Below are 16,543 nucleotides of genomic sequence, written 5' to 3' on the forward strand. Positions count from 1 at the left end.
GCGCTCGAACGCGTTGCGCACTGGAATATCGACATTCGCGTCCGCGGTATAACGCGGACGACGTCGACCCCCGGCTCACGGATATCCAGGTTACCAATACCCCGACGACCACCCGCGGGGCCACGTTCCTACTACACCTCTGGCCTCTTCGGATCCCGCACCTGTGTGCGTAAGAGCAACGACCAGGTGAAGCCGGTGCGACCCACGAGGCTGACCCGGCTGGAATCGATGAATATACATTTCGTACGAATGTCGGCGCTTCGATTACAGAGAATTGAAACTCGGTGAATTATTCGCGGGACCTCCGCGAAACGATGAATTCTTACGGTGCGCTCCGGGCCCCCGTCGAAATCGTTGAATACCACGTTCGTTGGATATGACGAACGCGATGGCAGAAAAAACGCGGAGGCAAGAATCGTTCGCAATCGTCAGAAACGTTGTGCGTAAGGAGAGACCCCCACCCTATCACACCTTGACGTGTTGAAATCAATCTACGCGCGCTTTGCGGCAAACATAGTTGATTCGGTCGCCGGAAATGGCGCCACCCCTCGGATTGATGATCTTTCGAACGACCCTTTTCGCGATATGATTGAACGAACATCCCTCGAGCGGAGTTCGATACGAATTTTAAACTTCAAAAGCAATCACCGTCGACGGGTGTAATAAATGGACACGGGAATATAGGATAGCGATTTTTGGTAAACGAACTGTGATTGAAACAGCGGTAACGACGTTACTTCGCTATTCGAAACACAATATAGCTGAGAGACAAAAATAGCTTTGTCATAAATCTCCAAGCGAAACACAGTGACAAATAATTGAATTTGAAGTAGCGGTAAAGTCCTTCAAACTTTCAACTTTGTCCCTCCGACCTCGCGTACACATCATATTACAATGGTAGAAATTCAATCAAATTTTCATCCGAGTCAATAGCTGGAAAACGTCTACGGTGTTCCATATAAATTTGATTTGACGCCATTGATATATTGAACGAACCCTACCGACAAATTACAACGAACAACTAGCCGGTTGTAACGAAAAACGTTTTACTTTAGTTGCATTTTGCACGATCGCACGATATGCTCGTCACTTATACATAAGTATGTACATTATTCCCGTTGTGCGCTCGAGCCCTCGTTATGTACCCCATCTTCGAGGCGTGCTGTAACGCTGAGACCCACAATATTAATAGGTTGCCCTATCGCCGTGCAAAGATGTTCTGAATTAGGCTGTATATCTAGAGTGTCTTTTTACTGCTGGAAGAATGTTTCGGTCGGCGATTTGAATAAATAAACAATGAGGTAGAATTTATCGCAAAGTTAAAAATGTATGGTACACGATTGTGCAGAGAAAGCAATGGGATAGCTCATTGTCAGTTTTCGAACGTGTAAAGTTCGATCCGAAATGGGGTAAAAAAAGGGTTGGAGCGAAGATTTCTGGTAAAAAATGTTCAATAATTGAAATCAACGCGTTGCTGAAAGTTCAAACGGTTACAGGAAAGCAAGTGGAACGATTTTTACGAGCGGGGTACATCGTACAAAATCGAATGAAAAATGTAAAAATTGCGCCAACCGGATAAAGTGCGAATCGTATTAAAATCGAAACGAGCTACGACTGCGCGTACAATATAATGTGAAAGTATTGAATCACAATGATGAATATTCATCCGAATACCGTTTTAGAACAACTTGATATCTATTTTAGGTCGAAATATCGACAATCATTCATTCATCTCGGCATTGTGAACGTGAACCGAGATACATCTGCATGTGTGGTTTGATTGATCGTTAATTGATCGAATTAAATCGAAACTTTCAACACATACCTCTCAATGAAGTGCTCGATATTTGTCGTTACGAATTTCTTTTTCTTTTACCAAGACTCTCACCATACGTTTTCACTTGCCAAAGTTGAGCAAAATCAGCCGGGGCACTATTACTCGATTCTGCGGACCCCGTTTGATCGTCTTTTTAAACTCAAGACTTGGCTCAAGAGACTGTGGAGTAAACCGGCAAGTGGTGCCATCCAACAGTGGTTGCAGATACAAAATATACCCCTCCGATTTCATTCGAGGTTGATAATAAAATTGGAGGGTAAATTCTATCCACACGTGATGGCACATGCATAACTTACGACCGGTGGCACATGTCAAAAGAGAAAAGGTGAATTCTAAATGACGGTAATTCTCTAACATTTCTGACTTGTTCCACGATGGACCCTTTTTTATTTACATAGTATGGTGAAAATATAGACGAACTGTTTATCTCGATTGATACCGAGTTCATCATGGTCCTTTTCAACACTAATACGTGGAATGCCGGTCACGAATTTTGTACAGTGTTTAGAGACCAATAAAGTGATACCTGGCTTCAGTATTAACTGGACTTCACAAGTAAGGTGCCGGTGTTCTCACTTTTGAGATCTGAATTCGTATGTATAGGTCACAGTGTGTATCTGGCCAATCTTGTCAACATACCAGTTGCTGCTTAGTTGATTATCCAAATGAAGGTTCGAATCAAATTAGATCATTTATTTCTTCAAAATGTTGATCTTTCGATGCACTTTGCATGATACACCGTGTTTATATTTCAGAAAAGGGCACACAAAACCAGGCGCCAGTTACTGGCGGAAAAAGAAAAAGTAGCAAAAAAACTTGTAGACAAAGCTAATGCTACAATAGATCCTCTTTCCACGTTAGAATTTCTTCGTAATTACAAAGCAAAGGATGGAACTATGGTGGAGGTTTCGTGCCACAGGGTCGGAGATCTGTCAAAAGAAACTGTATCATGGATTTTAGACCTCATGGAACGGAACATGAAAAAAATGTACGAACAATCCTCATGGGGCTGGGACCAGGTGTCCAAACAAACTGAGTTATTGGAACCAGCAGCCTGGTACTTAATCGCAACTTGTGGTGGCAAACCAATTGGATTTTCTCACTTCAGATTCGACATAGACTATGGCATCGAGGTGTTATACTGGTAAAATAGACACACGAGATTTATCCATTAGTCATAGAAATTAATTATCTCAAGAGAGGCAATGCTTACTACAAGTCTCATTTTTACAATTAATACTCCCTTCATATCTCTGTAGTCAAAGTTTTGGAATGTAGTCCTTTATTCTCCTTTTTCTTATGCATAGTTACGAAATACAGCTGGAGTCATCGACTAGACGAAAAGGGCTAGGTCGTTTCATGATGCAGGTTCTCGAGTCAATGGCTTTTCAGGCTCGAATGCAGAAGGTCATCCTGACAGTCTTCAAACACAATCCTGCAGCCATATCGTTCTTCCATTCTCTCGGGTATGGTAATTCCAATGTTTCATAAAAACGGAAACTTTTTTCACGCTGGCCTAAGTCTAGTCAGTGCGATGAAGGTCCATGAAAATGATATAACATTAAGAACTGGTACAATTAAATACATATATTCAAAATGAAAGACTTGACCCTGAATCTGAGTATAATATACAACTACCATTGTTTTAGGTATGGTCTGGACAGCACAACGCCGGATACTAGAGAAAACTTGCACTACATCATCCTCAGCAAGCTCAACTTATCTCTCGTTTACCCTAACGCCAACCAAAATGCACTGGACTGATTTTTTAGGCTCAAACCCAATGACTCACAATGATTGGTACTTCGGTCAACTCATGTATAAGTGCATCCGTTTAAACGTTCTTATATGTGTTAGTATGACAACGGCTCCCCAACTAATGCATTCGTGTCTTAAGACTGCGCTCTATGCATTAATATGGACAAAATTTGATGTTGACACAAATGGACAATCGGAGATTTAAGAGAGGGTCCGATGCTAATAAACGTTAGTGGAGCTTCACTCATCGTCCAGTCTTCCATATTTCCTAAGAACTTGCTCAAATCAACTTTTCCATTATTTGATACTTGGAATCTCTGCATCATGGACTTTTCACCCCAGCAAAGATCCAAGGCCTGTCTGTGTAGCACTAGTCCCATGCCCTTGTCCGCACCCTCAGGAACTGGAAAAACCCTGAGACTGGCTACGTTTATGTCCACTGGGAACTCGGCATGTAACGGCGATAGCTCTGGATGCAATTCTTTCGATGTGCTATCAGAGGGATGAAGTGCCAATATCGGATGTAGCAGTTCTTGCGAAGCTAAATGACCTGCCAAGGACAATGTGCCCGCTGGATGGTTAGGAGCTGTTGTATTTTCGAGACAAGATGAACTTCGTCTTTCTAATACCAGAGTGAACATATGATTGGTGAGAAGGTTGTCTGATACTGGTTGATGCAATCCACGATTGTCATCTTGCATAAGCCGCCGGTCTTGCATTATCTAGAACATAAATCCATTACAATACCCGCTCCTAAAATACTTGTTTGCCAAATATTGTTAGAGACAATTCTGATGAGCTAGAGTTTTCACAAATCTCACCTCGATTTGACCTGTACCCATGGAAGCAACACCCAGTGGCTGTGCTGTCGTTACTGTCAGTCTCATTCTTTGGTCTTCGATGTATACAGCTGTTGGTAGAGGATAATAATTTCCCTGCGTAGGTAGCTTAGGAAATCTCTGTCGCCTTATCATCTACAAAATGATTTTCACACATAAATACTGAGCTCCTCACGAAATTGTTCTTTGTACAGTAAATTCGAAACAGCGAATAAATAATACTTGCATTAAGCCCATTGAGGTCGGTGAAGAATTGATCTCTGGACGAAATATCTGTATTTAATCTCATAGCAAGCTCAAAGTTATGTGTTTCCGAAATATCCACTTCATTTTGAATATGAAGACCAAGTCCGTCGCTACCGGGGGAATTGAACAGCGTACAAGTGTGCAAAAGGTGAGGCAATTCGAGGTACACCCTCGATAACAGTGGTCCTTCTACCACGTGTACAACTGTCGTGGGTGGCACAGAAATTGGAACAGGGTCTGGTCTATCTGGCAAAAACAGATAAGCCCCACTTTGATCCCCAGAGGCTGTTGTTCCATATTTTACGAACTCTAGATGGATCGGCACCGTAGTATTGCTGACACGCATCGCTTTCAGAAGTCCTGATTCTGTGAATGAGGCGGCAACCTCCGCAGTTCGTTGGATAGAAAATTCTTGTTTCTTTTGAATTACTCGCAGGTGAGCAAAGCCCGGTACGGGTGAAGGTGGAGCTCGGACATTGTACAAAGTGACGTTCGCAATATGAACCAGCCTAAGTAGAAAGTCGAGTTCTTAGTGCTGTTGACTCTGTTAGTCTTTGCATATTGAACGGTTAAAGACGATGAAATCGAATCAAATGACGAAACGGTTACGACGGCGGAATTATGGCATTAATCTCGCTCATGCTCATGAAATGGTTGACTAATTACTTACGGCGGTAAAGTTGTGTCGGTGAGGGCATGGATCAAATACGTGCTTATTCCCAGACCAGGCACAGTAACTTCAAAGGATAACTCAAACTTGGCAGCAGATAATGTTGCTACTTCGGCCCAAACTGGAGATATCTGACATCGAATCGAATGACCAAGCCGATTGGTCACTTTAACATATGGTATCGATACAGTCAATGTTTGAATCTTAGTCCTCTGTCGGGGTAGCGGATTGTAAAAGATCACCCTCCTCGAGAGCTTATCCCCGCCAAAGGTGAGCAGACGTTTATCACCAGGGCTTGTGTGATGTGATCTGAAACAGCCGACCAAATTAGTTCAAAATGTACGTATTATAGTAATGCAATTCACTGGACATGAGATACAGCAACGCAAAACGAAGTAATAATTGTTGATCGGTGTCAATAATTGAATTACAAACCTGGATTCATCCAAAGAAAAGTAGGTGGCCTTAGAGTCAATCACTGATTCTTTCTGACTTTTTAACAGATACATTGCAGACTGTTGCAGCACGTATTCACTATCTTTCAATGCCGATATCATTTTTTCAGCATAATCAACAACCACATGTTCTCTAGCTGTTCCCGCTATGCCATCGTGATGTTGAAACAAGGAGTGCCACCTCCTGGCATTTTGGAGCCTTTCCAACATAGCGCCTTCAGCTAATTGATCGCTGCCTTGGACCCAGGCTGTAGCAGCCATAGCCTCCGAAGCTCTTAGGGAACTCAGTAATACACGGTCCAATCTCTTGTGAAATGGCCTAGAAAATATTAAATATTGCAATGAATCCGACCACAGCTTATTGCTCCACCATAGTCATACTAGGCAACGCACCTCGAAGTATAATATCCACTCCAATAGTGATTCTCTCTGTCTGCATAAGTGAAGAAGTCTCCAGATAAGCTTGGAAACTTCTCTGTGGCTAGTTCGTCTTTCACCGCCTTAAAGTAGTCGCTCAGGGTCCCAAATTGAATTTGGACATTCAGTTCTTTGTTGGAGTTCATATAATCAAAAAGCCTTTGGTAATTGTGATACTGAGCATCCCATTCTGTACCATGATTATATCGAAAGTCATCACCCAATGGTATGAGCAATGCATTAGTCTTGTATAGCTGTGCCTTTTTACGATATTGGTCCAACAAGAGCAAGGCTCTTTCCGGTACATTATTACGAGTGATGTTTTGTGGGGGAACTCTCCAAGGGCAAGGTGGACCGTAATTAGGGAGACGCTTAAAGTCAAACTGGCAACATATTCGGGGATCAGGTCCGCAGGTGTGGGGTACATCGTAGCTATAGAACGGCATCATGTGTGTAAAGAATTCAGAGGTGCCATCTCCATCCCACAGTTGTCTCCACCGGAATTCTAGCTGTTTCTCCTTGGCAAAATGTTTTTTGATTGCGTAGTGTACTCTCTGTATCAATAGATTGTCCATACCAGCACCCTTGTACAAATAAGGCATCGTAGGTGATAAACCAAATGGATCGATTGTCCATCCTGACTTCGGGACAAAATCTAAATTATTTTTGAGCCAATGATGGCCTTCGGTTAATTGCGTGAGCTGAGCCAACCAGTGTGAACTCGATTCATCGGGCATCACCCAACCTCCGCTAACAATTTCCAACTGTCCATCGTGGACTAGCCGTCTCAACTCGTCTTGCCTTCTTGTGATTTGTTCATCCCACCAGAGTTGGAGAAACGATATCTCAGCCCAGATAAATTTACGCCTCTGATCTTCAGCTAGTTTAACCACTAAATTGTTGAGTATGTCACGGGTTTCTGTCTCATAGTACTTTTCAAAAGTCTTCAGCCAACCTGGGTCATTGTGAGAGTGCGGCATAACAAAAACTTTGAGCTTTCGTGTAGGATGCCATTGTTTTTCGTCATATACAATGTCCCAGCCTTGCTTCCATACTCCACCATAAGGATTGTCAAACTTCAGTTTGTTATAAACGTCTAACATTTGAATGTCAACCTCTGGGACCTTCCGAGGTGAAAAACTGCATGTTTGGTCAATAATGCCTCCATTCATTTTGTTGGAAAATGGAGATTTTATTTCCATTTCCTCATGATGTTCCATGTCTCGTTTGTGTATGACCATATCTTTAGATTGAGCTGCACTTTGCAATGCATTCATAGCTTCATGATGTTGAATGAAGTCTTTTTCCAACTTGGACAGTCTATTTTCAAAATGTAGCCACTGACTCTGTGGAAGATAATGATGTGAAATATACCTACATGTATATTAGTTGTGATTTAATTACAGAAGGTAATTTCAAAATAAATTGTCTTTGCTTGCGATGTAACACAAGACATCTACATCTAGTGAGGAATTGATCCTATTGCCGGCGCAATTACCTGGAAACTTACATCTTTGAGGGGTAGTTTTGTTCCATGATCATTTGGAAATAACGCCAAATCCATCATCAAGTAGAGCATGATGCACCCTGCAAAGACCAATCCTGCCCCAAAGACAGCCAATGTCTTTCTGACACGCATTTTGTATGCTAGGAATGTTGTTATTTCTGAAAACAACTGAATTTAATCCCCGTAGATGTCCTTTGGCGTAAATCATACCATTCTGTTTCTGTCACGATAATGTAACAAAATAGGTACTACGCACACGGTATCCCAGGTATTCAAGTGTATAAGATCGTGGTATTTCTTCGGTGACGATACGATCGTAGATATTATATATCTATGATTCGATGTTCTTTACGTGATTCTTTATCATTAGTTTAACCTCTGGACGGACGAGCTACCGTTTCCAAAGCTTTTCACCAACTCTTGTGGAATGTACCTTTCAGCGATGGTTCTGTTACTACAAATTTGTTGTCGACCTTTAATATTCCACGATGCAGATCACGTTGCGGTTGCGGATTATACATACATATGTATGTCATCTGCACTGTGGACCGAGGTCAGCCCATATCAACCTTCGTGGAGATTATCACCCGGTTGACCCGCTGCTCAAATCGCGAACTGTCTGCTAAAAATCAACCTGACGTTTGGTTCAAATCTGCAGTGTGAAGTTTGAGGTCGATTACTACGTGCGTGCGTGAGGTTGACGCAACGCACACTACGGAGAGGACGTCAGCACTTGGTGTGTCCTTATCATTATTGTGTCATTATAGAAAGTGATAAAAAAGTCGCCCGTTTCAAGAAGTGCACCGAAACATACCGACTAATTTGCCCCCTTCAACGATACACTCGTCGTGAAATAATTTTGTCAATCATGGGATTCGGTAGTGAAATCAAAGAAACTTTGACGACGGCACAGGAAGTTCTACGATTACTAGGTTCTCGGAATACCCTGTAGATTAAGAGCCCTGCATATCTCCTGCAAATTGATCTCATTTCATATTTTCCACCGGAGTTATTGACGTTTTTTCTACGACAGTTGAGCGGTTTCTCCAAGTCTTCCGTCGTTGATTCAAACAGTAGACAATTTTTATGCCATAATATTCACATCAATTAATTGCTTGTGAATACACAAATACCGTGATTACTTAATTTCAATTGTTACGTTAACAAGCCAAACATGCCCAGTGAACCATCGGCTACCACCGGAGGCAAGTGCAGTAAAACCAAAAGAATTTCAATACCTCGAGTTCAAAGTAGCACTGACACGGAGCTACAGTCTCAGCAAAGTCAAACTGGTTCAACCCCGCTGCAGCCAACAACCTTCCACTACGTCAGTTTTCGCTCGGATTTAGAGGAAGGAATAATACCGCAAATTTTGCGCTCCAGATTGCATGAGTCATTTCAGCAAATAGAAAAAGAATTCGAGATGTTGTACACAGAAAATATTGCACGTAAGTTGCTCTTGTTGACTTGCATGTTGCTATTTTGGATGTTTATCTATCGAAATTGCAGTACAAGAAAAAGTGGATTTATTGAATGAAAGATTGGAAAGAGAATGCTATGGTTCCGGAGAACGTAGTTTACCTCCAGGTGATCTGACAGACTATCCAGATACAAAGAATCTTGCTAAACAGAAATGTAAGGAGTGGCTTGTTGTCACATAATATTATTCGACCAGCATCAGTCTGGTTGCAGATAATTTATATATTTGTATGTATAAATTATAGCTATGGGTGGAGGTTCAGCTCAGAAAGTGAAGGCTTCGCATAAGCTGAAAGCTCAAACCAGCAAGATCGTTTCTAGCTTCAAGAATCCTACTATGTCTTGTACTATGCAAAGGGAGTATGTCGGTCACAGAGACGGTATCTGGGAAGTAACAGTAGGCAGATCGGGGCAACCAATAATTGCTACTGCATCGACAGATCACACTGCACGTGTCTGGGCAATAGACAGTGGTCGCTGTCTTTTGCAGTATACAGGCCACAACGGTTCTGTGAACTCTGTAAGATTTCATCCAAGCAGAGACCTAGCACTGACTGCCAGTGGGGATTGCTCTGCACATGTATGGCAAGCTGCAGTCAATTGGGAACAAGCAAAAAGGCAGCCCTCATCCGAGGAAATTGCTGGTGTCGTTCTTGACAGGGCAGCAACTGTTATCGGTTCCATAGATGAACAAGAAGAGCCACCTACCCTCAGAACACCGGTAAGGGAACTGGTGGGACATTCAGGTGTAGTGATAGCAGCTGACTGGTTGCCAGGAGCAGAACAGCTGGTTACTGCTTCCTGGGATAGAACAGCAAACTTGTATGACACAGAAACTGGGGATGTAATTCACACTCTCTGTGGGCATGATCAAGAGCTGACACATGTTTCCACGCACCATGTACATAGGCTTTGCGTCACATCCAGCAAAGACAGCACTTTTCGGCTGTGGGACTTCAGGGAACCTATTCATTCGGTGTCGGTTTTCCAGGGGCACACGGAGTATGGTCACATACATTTCATGCTACTGCAAAACATTTCTCAATTTATTCGTTTTATGACATTAATGTTGTGTATATTCCATTTAGAACGGTGACATCCGCAGTATTCACTAGAGAAGACAAAATAGTATCTAGTTCAGATGACAGGAGTGTCAAGGTCTGGGAACTGCGCAACATTCGTAGCCCTTTAGCAACGATTCGGGCGGACAGCGCGGCAAATAGATTGGCTGTTTCCAGCAGTGGTGTGGTGGCTATACCTCATGACAATAGGCAGATCCGACTCTTTGACCTGAGCGGACAACGGTTAGCCCGACTACCGAGGACCAGCAGACAGGTATAGCAATATATTAATTTTTATTACTTTCCCATTGACAAACTTACATTTCTCGTCTTTGCAGGGGCACAGAAGAATGGTTTGTTCGGTTGCTTGGGCAGAAGATGGGGGGATCTGCAACTTGTTTTCTTGCGGCTTTGACCGACTGGTCTTGGGCTGGAGCGTTCTTCCTATTAAAGATGTCTGATAATATATCTTCCCAGTGTCTATTGCGCCAAGACCTTCACCACTGTAGCATTGTCATAATTGATTAATGCTGGATGTATCCCCACAATGTTGCTGGCAACATAGCCATATGCGAACAGTCCCCCAGCCAACCCTACCAGCGAACCGCTTCGCCCACTTTCACAGACCACTAAAACAGTTGTCAAATTTATCTACTTTATTGTATAATATTATGATTGTTGCAATGTACCAACCATATCTGTAGTGAATAAATATATCTAAATACGAAAATTAGTTTCTATGTTCATTGTCTCAGTAGTAGCAGAAATGAAGCAACTATCTTTCCCAGCTTACCTGAATATGCAGTTAGAAGGCACAGCACGGTATATCCATGTATCAATGCATAGTGATGATGGGGTGAGATGTGGCCCCAAACCATATCGAGCAAAGCAAGTAACTTGGCACAACCACCAACTGTCAATGCCCTCCCCAAATCAAGTGCCCTGTATTTTTTGGGTTTACCACCTAAGATTATCCATCGTAATTCAGTCACTCCAATTACTGCGCAAACAAATGCGCCGAGAGAGAGAGTCGTATGTAAGAGTATTACATAAAAGCTCCCTTCTCTTTCGAACACATCATTGTCAGCTTGGTGCACTTCTGGCAACTGAAAAGAATCTTTAGTTGCAGACGATGACCAAATTCTGAATGATTCTCCTAGAAGGAGGACGACTATTAATTTCCAATAAGACTTGAAACCACTATTATACAGTAAATGTCTGTAGGCTGACTTATTCAATAAAACCAAGTCAACTAAAAGAATCACTGGATCATACTCTATGTATTTGTCAGCAATGCTATCGCACTTATCCTGCAATAAAAAATAAATTTATCAACCCAACATCGAGTAAGTATAGATTGATAACAAGGATCATTAGATTATATTAATTTGTATTTACAAAAATAGGATAGATGGGCAGATTCTTTGAACCATCAGTGGAAACTTACACATTTTAAAACCTTCAAAACACTTGGACTGTATCTCCGGTATAATTCATCCACCTCTGCTCCACATTTTATGCAAGTATACATCCTGAAATCACAAAAAATCTGTTCATGATGAGTTGCATTGAAAAATCAGTTCTATGTAGACTCCTAAATCAACAATAGTGTCACAGGTGCTCTTGGTAAAACTCAAGGTAAAACTTTACATGGTATGCCTGGACAATCTGTGCAGCTATTGTTCATTCAGTTGATCAGCATAATATTACCCTTGGATGGAACTGGTATTGCATTGACATACATATCTTTCATAAAAAAATGGCTATAAAAAATATCCTTGCTACTTGAACGAACACAGGAGGAAGAATGCAGAAAAGAGAAAGTCCCTGCTAAGAGCTATGGTGGGGTACTCATAAAATCTTTCCATCTAGCCTGGAGGCAGACAGATAACTGTATTCCAAACAGTTCCAAGTATACTTCCGTGCAAGCAACAGGTTCCAATGGCCTCCAAATTGACCTTAACATTGCCAACAGGGCAAATTATGCCTGCTTTGGGATTCGGAACATGGCAAGTATGTACCTTTATTGACACTAATGTTGACTGTACGTTATATAACATTAAGAATCACACAACAACCGTATATGAATTCTGACAGTGTTTCTCACAACTGAAAATATTTTTTATCTACTTCCTGCAGTATAATATGAATGGCTCTTTATCTTTGTTATTTCCTTCAAATAAATATGACTCAACTTCGTTGAGTAAATAGTCTAACCCATACTTCTAGATATGGCTTGGAAATAAAAAAAAAGTTTTTCTGCAAATTTAAAGGCAACAGATGCAGAATTGGAGGCAGCACTGACCGCAGCGCTTGAAGCAGGCTATAGGCACATCGATACAGCACCTGTATATGAGAATGAACATGTAATTGGCAAGGTGCTTCACAAGTGGCTAAGCTCTGGTAAAATTAAGCGAGATGAACTATTCATTGTATCCAAGGTATGAACATTTATTGTCTGAAAATAATTGAAGCTCCTTATGAGATGGTTGAGCTCCTGAGACTTGAGTCGTGTTATGTATGCAAAGGTACCACCTAGTGGAAATCGGCCTTCGGGGGTTGACAAGTGGATCAAAAGGTCTTTGAAAGATTTACAATTGGACTATTTGGATCTGTATTTGATACACACACCATTCAGCTTTGAAGAAGTCGGTGAAGAATTGCACCCAGTGGATAAGAATGGAGAGATAAAACTTGATAAAAGCACAAACCATTTGCAAGTATGGGCAGAAATGGAAAAACAGGTTGCAGCTGGTCGTACTAAAGCTATTGGCCTTTCTAATTTCAACATGGAACAAATTAACAAAGTCCTTACAGTGACAAAAGTGCCAATAGCCAATTTGCAAATAGAGTTACATGTCTACTTCCAACAGAGGGAATTGGTAAGATTTGATTGTAATAATTTTGATGTGTCAGAACTTTGGATAATGAATAACTCGTGGTTTCACAGGTTGAATATTGCAAGAAAAATGGAATCACAGTAACCGCTTATTCACCGCTAGGGTCAAGAGGACTGGTGAAATTAATGGGAAAGGTAGACTCTCTACCAGATTTGTTAGCCAATCCTGTGGTTTTGAAAATTGGTGAGAGAAGGAAAAAGACACCAGCACAGATCCTTCTTAGATACACTCTGCAAAGAGGAATCGCTGCCATTCCAAAAAGTACAAATCCAGAGAGGCTAAAAAAGAACATCGATTTGTTTGACTGGGAATTGACAGCTGAGGACACTGATGAATTGGATGCGTTAGATCAGGGTTCCTCTGCAAGAATTTGTGATTTTGGCTTCTTTAAGGGTATTAAGAATCATCCAGAGTTTCCCTTTTGAATAGACGTACATTTCTGTCACATTCAATGTCTGACATGTGAATTATAAAGGTGGACAGTCACTTGCTATTGTAGCGATCTTGCAGGTCGGAATGTAGCAAATAAAATTACCTACTTATCTCAATCCTCGCTTGTCACTTCATTGATATTTTTCACGTCAATTAGAATAATTTAGGTGATATGCAAACAATACCACACCTACAATACATTTCTTTTCCTCAAATCTTCAATTTGCGGCTAGCCGTTGGGCGCAATAAATAATGATATTTTTAAAGCATAAGCGTGCATATTCAAGTTTTTTTCATTGCATGCACGTAATGATTACCAAAATGATTACCAGACGATGGGAAAGATTACGAGGCCATACACCAAATACTTGTTTGTCTGATTTTATATCCATACACAATGTTAACCTGAATTCGTATGCTTGGTCCACACGGTCCACAGAAGAGAACTATGATCAGCATAATATCTTCAACCCACGTTGATGGAGCCACTCACCGGTATGTCAAAAAGCTCACATCAATTTGTTCTGATTTGTCCTTGTGAATTTCACTGATAAATTTGCTGTCTCATTAAAAAATACAAAATCGATCTTTCATCCACCAATAGAGTGGCTAATGGTTTTGATTGTAGTCTTAATTTCAACTCTTTGATATGTCAGACTGAATTGGTTCGCAAATTTTCTGGTAAATTAAAAATTCTTTCAATCTTGGTCGCATATAGTTTATTCGGATTAACAATAGCAATATTATTTATAGTAGTTAATAATAAATCCACATTGTTCCAGTATAGGAAAGCAATCCTGGAAAAACGGTTATGTGAACAAATACTATAACTTTTCATCTGTGATGCATCCCTCCGATTAGTTGTAGGTAATAATATCGCTGCTGATACACCCTTGCTTATTTTCAAAGTATATCTATATAAGTATGCAATACCATCAACAACTTTGGTTCCATTGGTGGCGCAAACACCAACATTTGTTATTGTTCATTACGATGCTCGGCGTTTGATGGAAATCTTTCCACGACTAAGTTGGTATATGTATATCCTGACTTTGGTATTGTCAGAGACTTTCTTAACCCAAATCTGTAAGACAAATAGCATTGATTGCCTATCACCTAAGATCCATCCTACTACATGCCAATGAATTCAACTTACTACTTCAGTTCCTATGGCTGATATGTTGCCAGCAAATCTAGGTAAGTCCTTGCCCTCGACATAAACAGGCTGACCACGATGGAACCTGAAATTTCAGTTAGTAATCTGATTTTAGGATGTAATCAGAGATAAAGCCTAAGAAAACTCAATTGCAATGAAATGTGCTATAGAGTAGATATTGATAAACTGAACAGTGACAAAGATACCAACCATCTTCTTTCGTACAACAGTTTTCCATCTTCTATCCTTGTTTCTACCAAAGGAGCATCGGGGGAAGGAGCAACATGCTGATTTGGAACATTGACAACATTGAAAGTGGCCAAAACGGCTGAAAATTGTAAGAATATGAGTAGTGAAAATCAATGGTACAAAACAGTAAATCAGTACCTGGTTTCCGTACAGTAGTCACTATTTTACCACGGCTAATTGCTTTCAAATCATTCTCAATTTCTTTTTCATCAAGTAAGTAATTTAATTGAGCTGGTGGTGGCTTCCGTCGTTTTTCTACTTTTTCAGGTACTGGGTCATTCGGTCGCCGGCGTAATTTTCTGGTCATAGGGGGTTTCACCTGTTTTGAAATTAGTCTATGATTTTATCTTGTAACAATAATCCTAACAAAGAACTGGGGTACAGAGAAGAACACCTAACAATAAAGACACTAACAATCAAAGGTTGTATTACCTCCATAGAATCACCAGTCAGTTCCATTGTGTGACGATCTGATTCGATCATTTTACGTTTCTCCTCCATATCTGTGAGTAGGTTTTCTTTGAGATCGATTTTTTTCTCTTCAAATTCTTTTGCCGCTGCTTTTTTCTCAAGAATATAATCTCTTTCTACCCATTCTGTGAGGTAGTCGCGGTAAATACCATTGATTCGTAACCTGATGAAAGATAAATTAGGGGATTATAATTTTGACTAATGAAGAAAGAATGAACCATTGGAAAATTTACAAACATGTCTAACCTTTCTTTATATTGTACCTCCAGACGTTTGAGCTTACGATTGTATTCTGGATGTGTTCCATCTTTCAATTGTTGAAGCTGTTTTTTTAGGCTGGCCAATTTGTCTTGATACATTCTAGTAAGAATATAATTACGGTATAAAAGGATGATTATAATTGCATTTAGCTATTGATAGCTCTTGAAAATAATCACAAGAATCATGAGAGAATTGGTTCATAGCTTACTGCTCTTTTATTTCGGTGTATTCTTCTGATTTTCCCATATCAGGTTCGCTGGCTTCTTCCGTATCTGAAATCGCAGAATATCAGATGCTAAGTTTGACTAGATAAGCAGAGAGTGGATATGGATTTTTCTTAGTTTGAGACTGTATCCAACAAGACAGAGGATTTCTCTGAACAAGCTTTTTTCAGCAGGAACAAATGGGGACTTATGAGTTTGCAGTACACCTTTACAAACGATCAAATCCTATACCTTCGTCGCTCTCATCTTGATCCTCCAAATCACGATCCTCTTCCAGGTATTCATCATTATCCTCGTCGATGTCATAATCATCTTGCCCATAGGGAGTTGAAAACGGAGACCCTTGAAACGACATTGTAATTTGATAACAATTGTTCACTGTATGCAGACTTTAAGTAGTAACTGATTGACTGATGGAAAATCGGAGTAGATTTTCTCCGCGAAGAACTTTGACATAGGGTTATGTTGTGTTATTATTTACTACAAGAGGTGTGGAGGGTAAAGAGCACGAGTGTCAACAAATGGTGTCAACTCCATGATCAGCGTTGAGAAGAGTAGAGGGTTCAGATATCGATTAATCG

The 16,543-nt window shown here is 40.8% G+C and overlaps 6 protein-coding genes across 15 annotated transcripts; 3 read left to right on the forward strand and 3 right to left on the reverse strand.

Annotated features, from left to right (window-relative positions):
- Window positions 1–3: 3 nt before the first annotated feature.
- LOC105693443 (N-alpha-acetyltransferase 40) lies at window positions 4–3,838 on the forward strand. 2 transcript variants are annotated; one of them, XM_048649064.1, is made up of 5 exons: window positions 4–2,162; window positions 2,236–2,508; window positions 2,593–2,981; window positions 3,145–3,303; window positions 3,487–3,838. In XM_048649064.1, exons 2-5 carry the CDS (start codon window positions 2,503–2,505, stop codon window positions 3,599–3,601), a joined length of 669 nt encoding a protein of 222 aa, XP_048505021.1. In that variant the 5' UTR covers window positions 4–2,162; window positions 2,236–2,502; the 3' UTR covers window positions 3,602–3,838. The 2 variants fall into 2 exon arrangements, with proteins under 2 accessions (XP_048505021.1, XP_020712265.2); XM_020856606.2 differs by having other exon boundaries at window positions 2,441–2,508.
- Window positions 3,410–8,321, reverse strand: LOC105693438 (alpha-mannosidase 2). Of its 3 annotated transcripts, none has more exons than XM_048649009.1 (8): window positions 7,986–8,321; window positions 7,721–7,887; window positions 6,199–7,568; window positions 5,786–6,124; window positions 5,351–5,659; window positions 4,661–5,189; window positions 4,417–4,569; window positions 3,410–4,317 (listed from the first exon to the last, which is right to left on the reverse strand). In XM_048649009.1, the coding sequence occupies exons 2-8, from the start codon at window positions 7,859–7,861 to the stop codon at window positions 3,730–3,732; spliced, it is 3,429 nt and encodes a 1,142-aa protein (XP_048504966.1). In that variant the 5' UTR covers window positions 7,862–7,887; window positions 7,986–8,321; the 3' UTR covers window positions 3,410–3,729. The 3 variants fall into 3 exon arrangements, with proteins under 3 accessions (XP_048504966.1, XP_012268792.2, XP_048504967.1); XM_012413369.3 differs by having other exon boundaries at window positions 7,940–8,321; XM_048649010.1 differs by having other exon boundaries at window positions 7,733–8,320.
- A 165-nt stretch (window positions 8,322–8,486) lies between these two features.
- LOC105693439 (WD repeat-containing protein 37-like) lies at window positions 8,487–10,999 on the forward strand. Its single transcript, XM_048649031.1, has 5 exons — window positions 8,487–9,177; window positions 9,239–9,364; window positions 9,454–10,210; window positions 10,297–10,543; window positions 10,608–10,999. Exons 1-5 carry the CDS (start codon window positions 8,904–8,906, stop codon window positions 10,728–10,730), a joined length of 1,527 nt encoding a protein of 508 aa, XP_048504988.1. The 5' UTR covers window positions 8,487–8,903; the 3' UTR covers window positions 10,731–10,999.
- On the reverse strand, window positions 10,547–14,084 carry LOC105693441 (protein ARV1). 7 transcript variants are annotated; one of them, XM_012413374.3, is made up of 4 exons: window positions 13,931–14,084; window positions 11,717–11,801; window positions 11,063–11,579; window positions 10,547–10,898 (listed from the first exon to the last, which is right to left on the reverse strand). In XM_012413374.3, the coding sequence occupies exons 2-4, from the start codon at window positions 11,798–11,800 to the stop codon at window positions 10,750–10,752; spliced, it is 750 nt and encodes a 249-aa protein (XP_012268797.2). In that variant the 5' UTR covers window position 11,801; window positions 13,931–14,084; the 3' UTR covers window positions 10,547–10,749. The 7 variants fall into 7 exon arrangements, with proteins under 7 accessions (XP_012268797.2, XP_048505019.1, XP_012268798.2 ...); XM_048649062.1 differs by having other exon boundaries at window positions 13,996–14,075; XM_012413375.3 differs by having other exon boundaries at window positions 13,919–14,059.
- Window positions 12,096–13,717, forward strand: LOC105693440 (aldo-keto reductase family 1 member A1). The gene is made up of 4 exons (XM_012413372.3): window positions 12,096–12,282; window positions 12,543–12,710; window positions 12,798–13,151; window positions 13,220–13,717. Exons 1-4 carry the CDS (start codon window positions 12,211–12,213, stop codon window positions 13,592–13,594), a joined length of 969 nt encoding a protein of 322 aa, XP_012268795.1. The 5' UTR covers window positions 12,096–12,210; the 3' UTR covers window positions 13,595–13,717.
- Window positions 14,085–14,303: 219 nt separating the features above from the next.
- On the reverse strand, window positions 14,304–16,515 carry LOC105693346 (sin3 histone deacetylase corepressor complex component SDS3). The gene is made up of 8 exons (XM_012413189.3): window positions 16,194–16,515; window positions 15,947–16,010; window positions 15,724–15,837; window positions 15,439–15,640; window positions 15,145–15,325; window positions 14,968–15,085; window positions 14,758–14,842; window positions 14,304–14,685 (listed from the first exon to the last, which is right to left on the reverse strand). The coding sequence occupies exons 1-8, from the start codon at window positions 16,315–16,317 to the stop codon at window positions 14,590–14,592; spliced, it is 984 nt and encodes a 327-aa protein (XP_012268612.1). The 5' UTR covers window positions 16,318–16,515; the 3' UTR covers window positions 14,304–14,589.
- Between the last annotated feature and the right edge of the window lie 28 nt (window positions 16,516–16,543).

This window comes from Athalia rosae, chromosome 1 (assembly GCF_917208135.1).
Source record: "Athalia rosae chromosome 1, iyAthRosa1.1, whole genome shotgun sequence".
In the NCBI taxonomy this organism is placed as follows: Eukaryota; Metazoa; Arthropoda; class Insecta; order Hymenoptera; family Athaliidae; genus Athalia; species Athalia rosae.

Coding starts and splice junctions, on each gene's coding strand:
- LOC105693440 (XM_012413372.3), top strand. CDS start 12,211: ATGGCCTCCAAATTGACCTTAACATTGCCAACAGGGCAAATTATGCCT. Junction 12,711..12,797: donor AACTATTCATTGTATCCAAG/GTATGAACATTT, acceptor ATGTATGCAAAG/GTACCACCTAGTGGAAATCG. Junction 13,152..13,219: donor ACTTCCAACAGAGGGAATTG/GTAAGATTTGAT, acceptor GTGGTTTCACAG/GTTGAATATTGCAAGAAAAA.
- LOC105693443 (XM_048649064.1), top strand. Junction 2,982..3,144: donor GGCATCGAGGTGTTATACTG/GTAAAATAGACA, acceptor TCTTATGCATAG/TTACGAAATACAGCTGGAGT. Junction 3,304..3,486: donor TCGTTCTTCCATTCTCTCGG/GTATGGTAATTC, acceptor CCATTGTTTTAG/GTATGGTCTGGACAGCACAA.
- LOC105693438 (XM_048649009.1), bottom strand. CDS start 7,861: ATGCGTGTCAGAAAGACATTGGCTGTCTTTGGGGCAGGATTGGTCTTT. Junction 5,660..5,785: donor TTTTCTTTGGATGAATCCAG/GTTTGTAATTCA, acceptor CGGCTGTTTCAG/ATCACATCACACAAGCCCTG. Junction 4,318..4,416: donor TGGGTACAGGTCAAATCGAG/GTGAGATTTGTG, acceptor TTTATGTTCTAG/ATAATGCAAGACCGGCGGCT.
- LOC105693346 (XM_012413189.3), bottom strand. CDS start 16,317: ATGTCGTTTCAAGGGTCTCCGTTTTCAACTCCCTATGGGCAAGATGAT. Junction 15,838..15,946: donor TACACCGAAATAAAAGAGCA/GTAAGCTATGAA, acceptor TATTCTTACTAG/AATGTATCAAGACAAATTGG. Junction 15,641..15,723: donor GAGGTACAATATAAAGAAAG/GTTAGACATGTT, acceptor ATCTTTCATCAG/GTTACGAATCAATGGTATTT.
- LOC105693439 (XM_048649031.1), top strand. CDS start 8,904: ATGCCCAGTGAACCATCGGCTACCACCGGAGGCAAGTGCAGTAAAACC. Junction 9,178..9,238: donor GTACACAGAAAATATTGCAC/GTAAGTTGCTCT, acceptor TCGAAATTGCAG/TACAAGAAAAAGTGGATTTA. Junction 10,544..10,607: donor TACCGAGGACCAGCAGACAG/GTATAGCAATAT, acceptor TCGTCTTTGCAG/GGGCACAGAAGAATGGTTTG.
- LOC105693441 (XM_048649062.1), bottom strand. CDS start 14,060: ATGCTGATCATAGTTCTCTTCTGTGGACCGTGTGGACCAAGCATACGA. Junction 11,802..13,995: donor CGAATTCAGGTTAACATTGT/GTATGGATATAA, acceptor TTGTGATTTCAG/GATGTATACTTGCATAAAAT. Junction 10,899..11,062: donor CCTTCTAACTGCATATTCAG/GTAAGCTGGGAA, acceptor CAACTGTTTTAG/TGGTCTGTGAAAGTGGGCGA.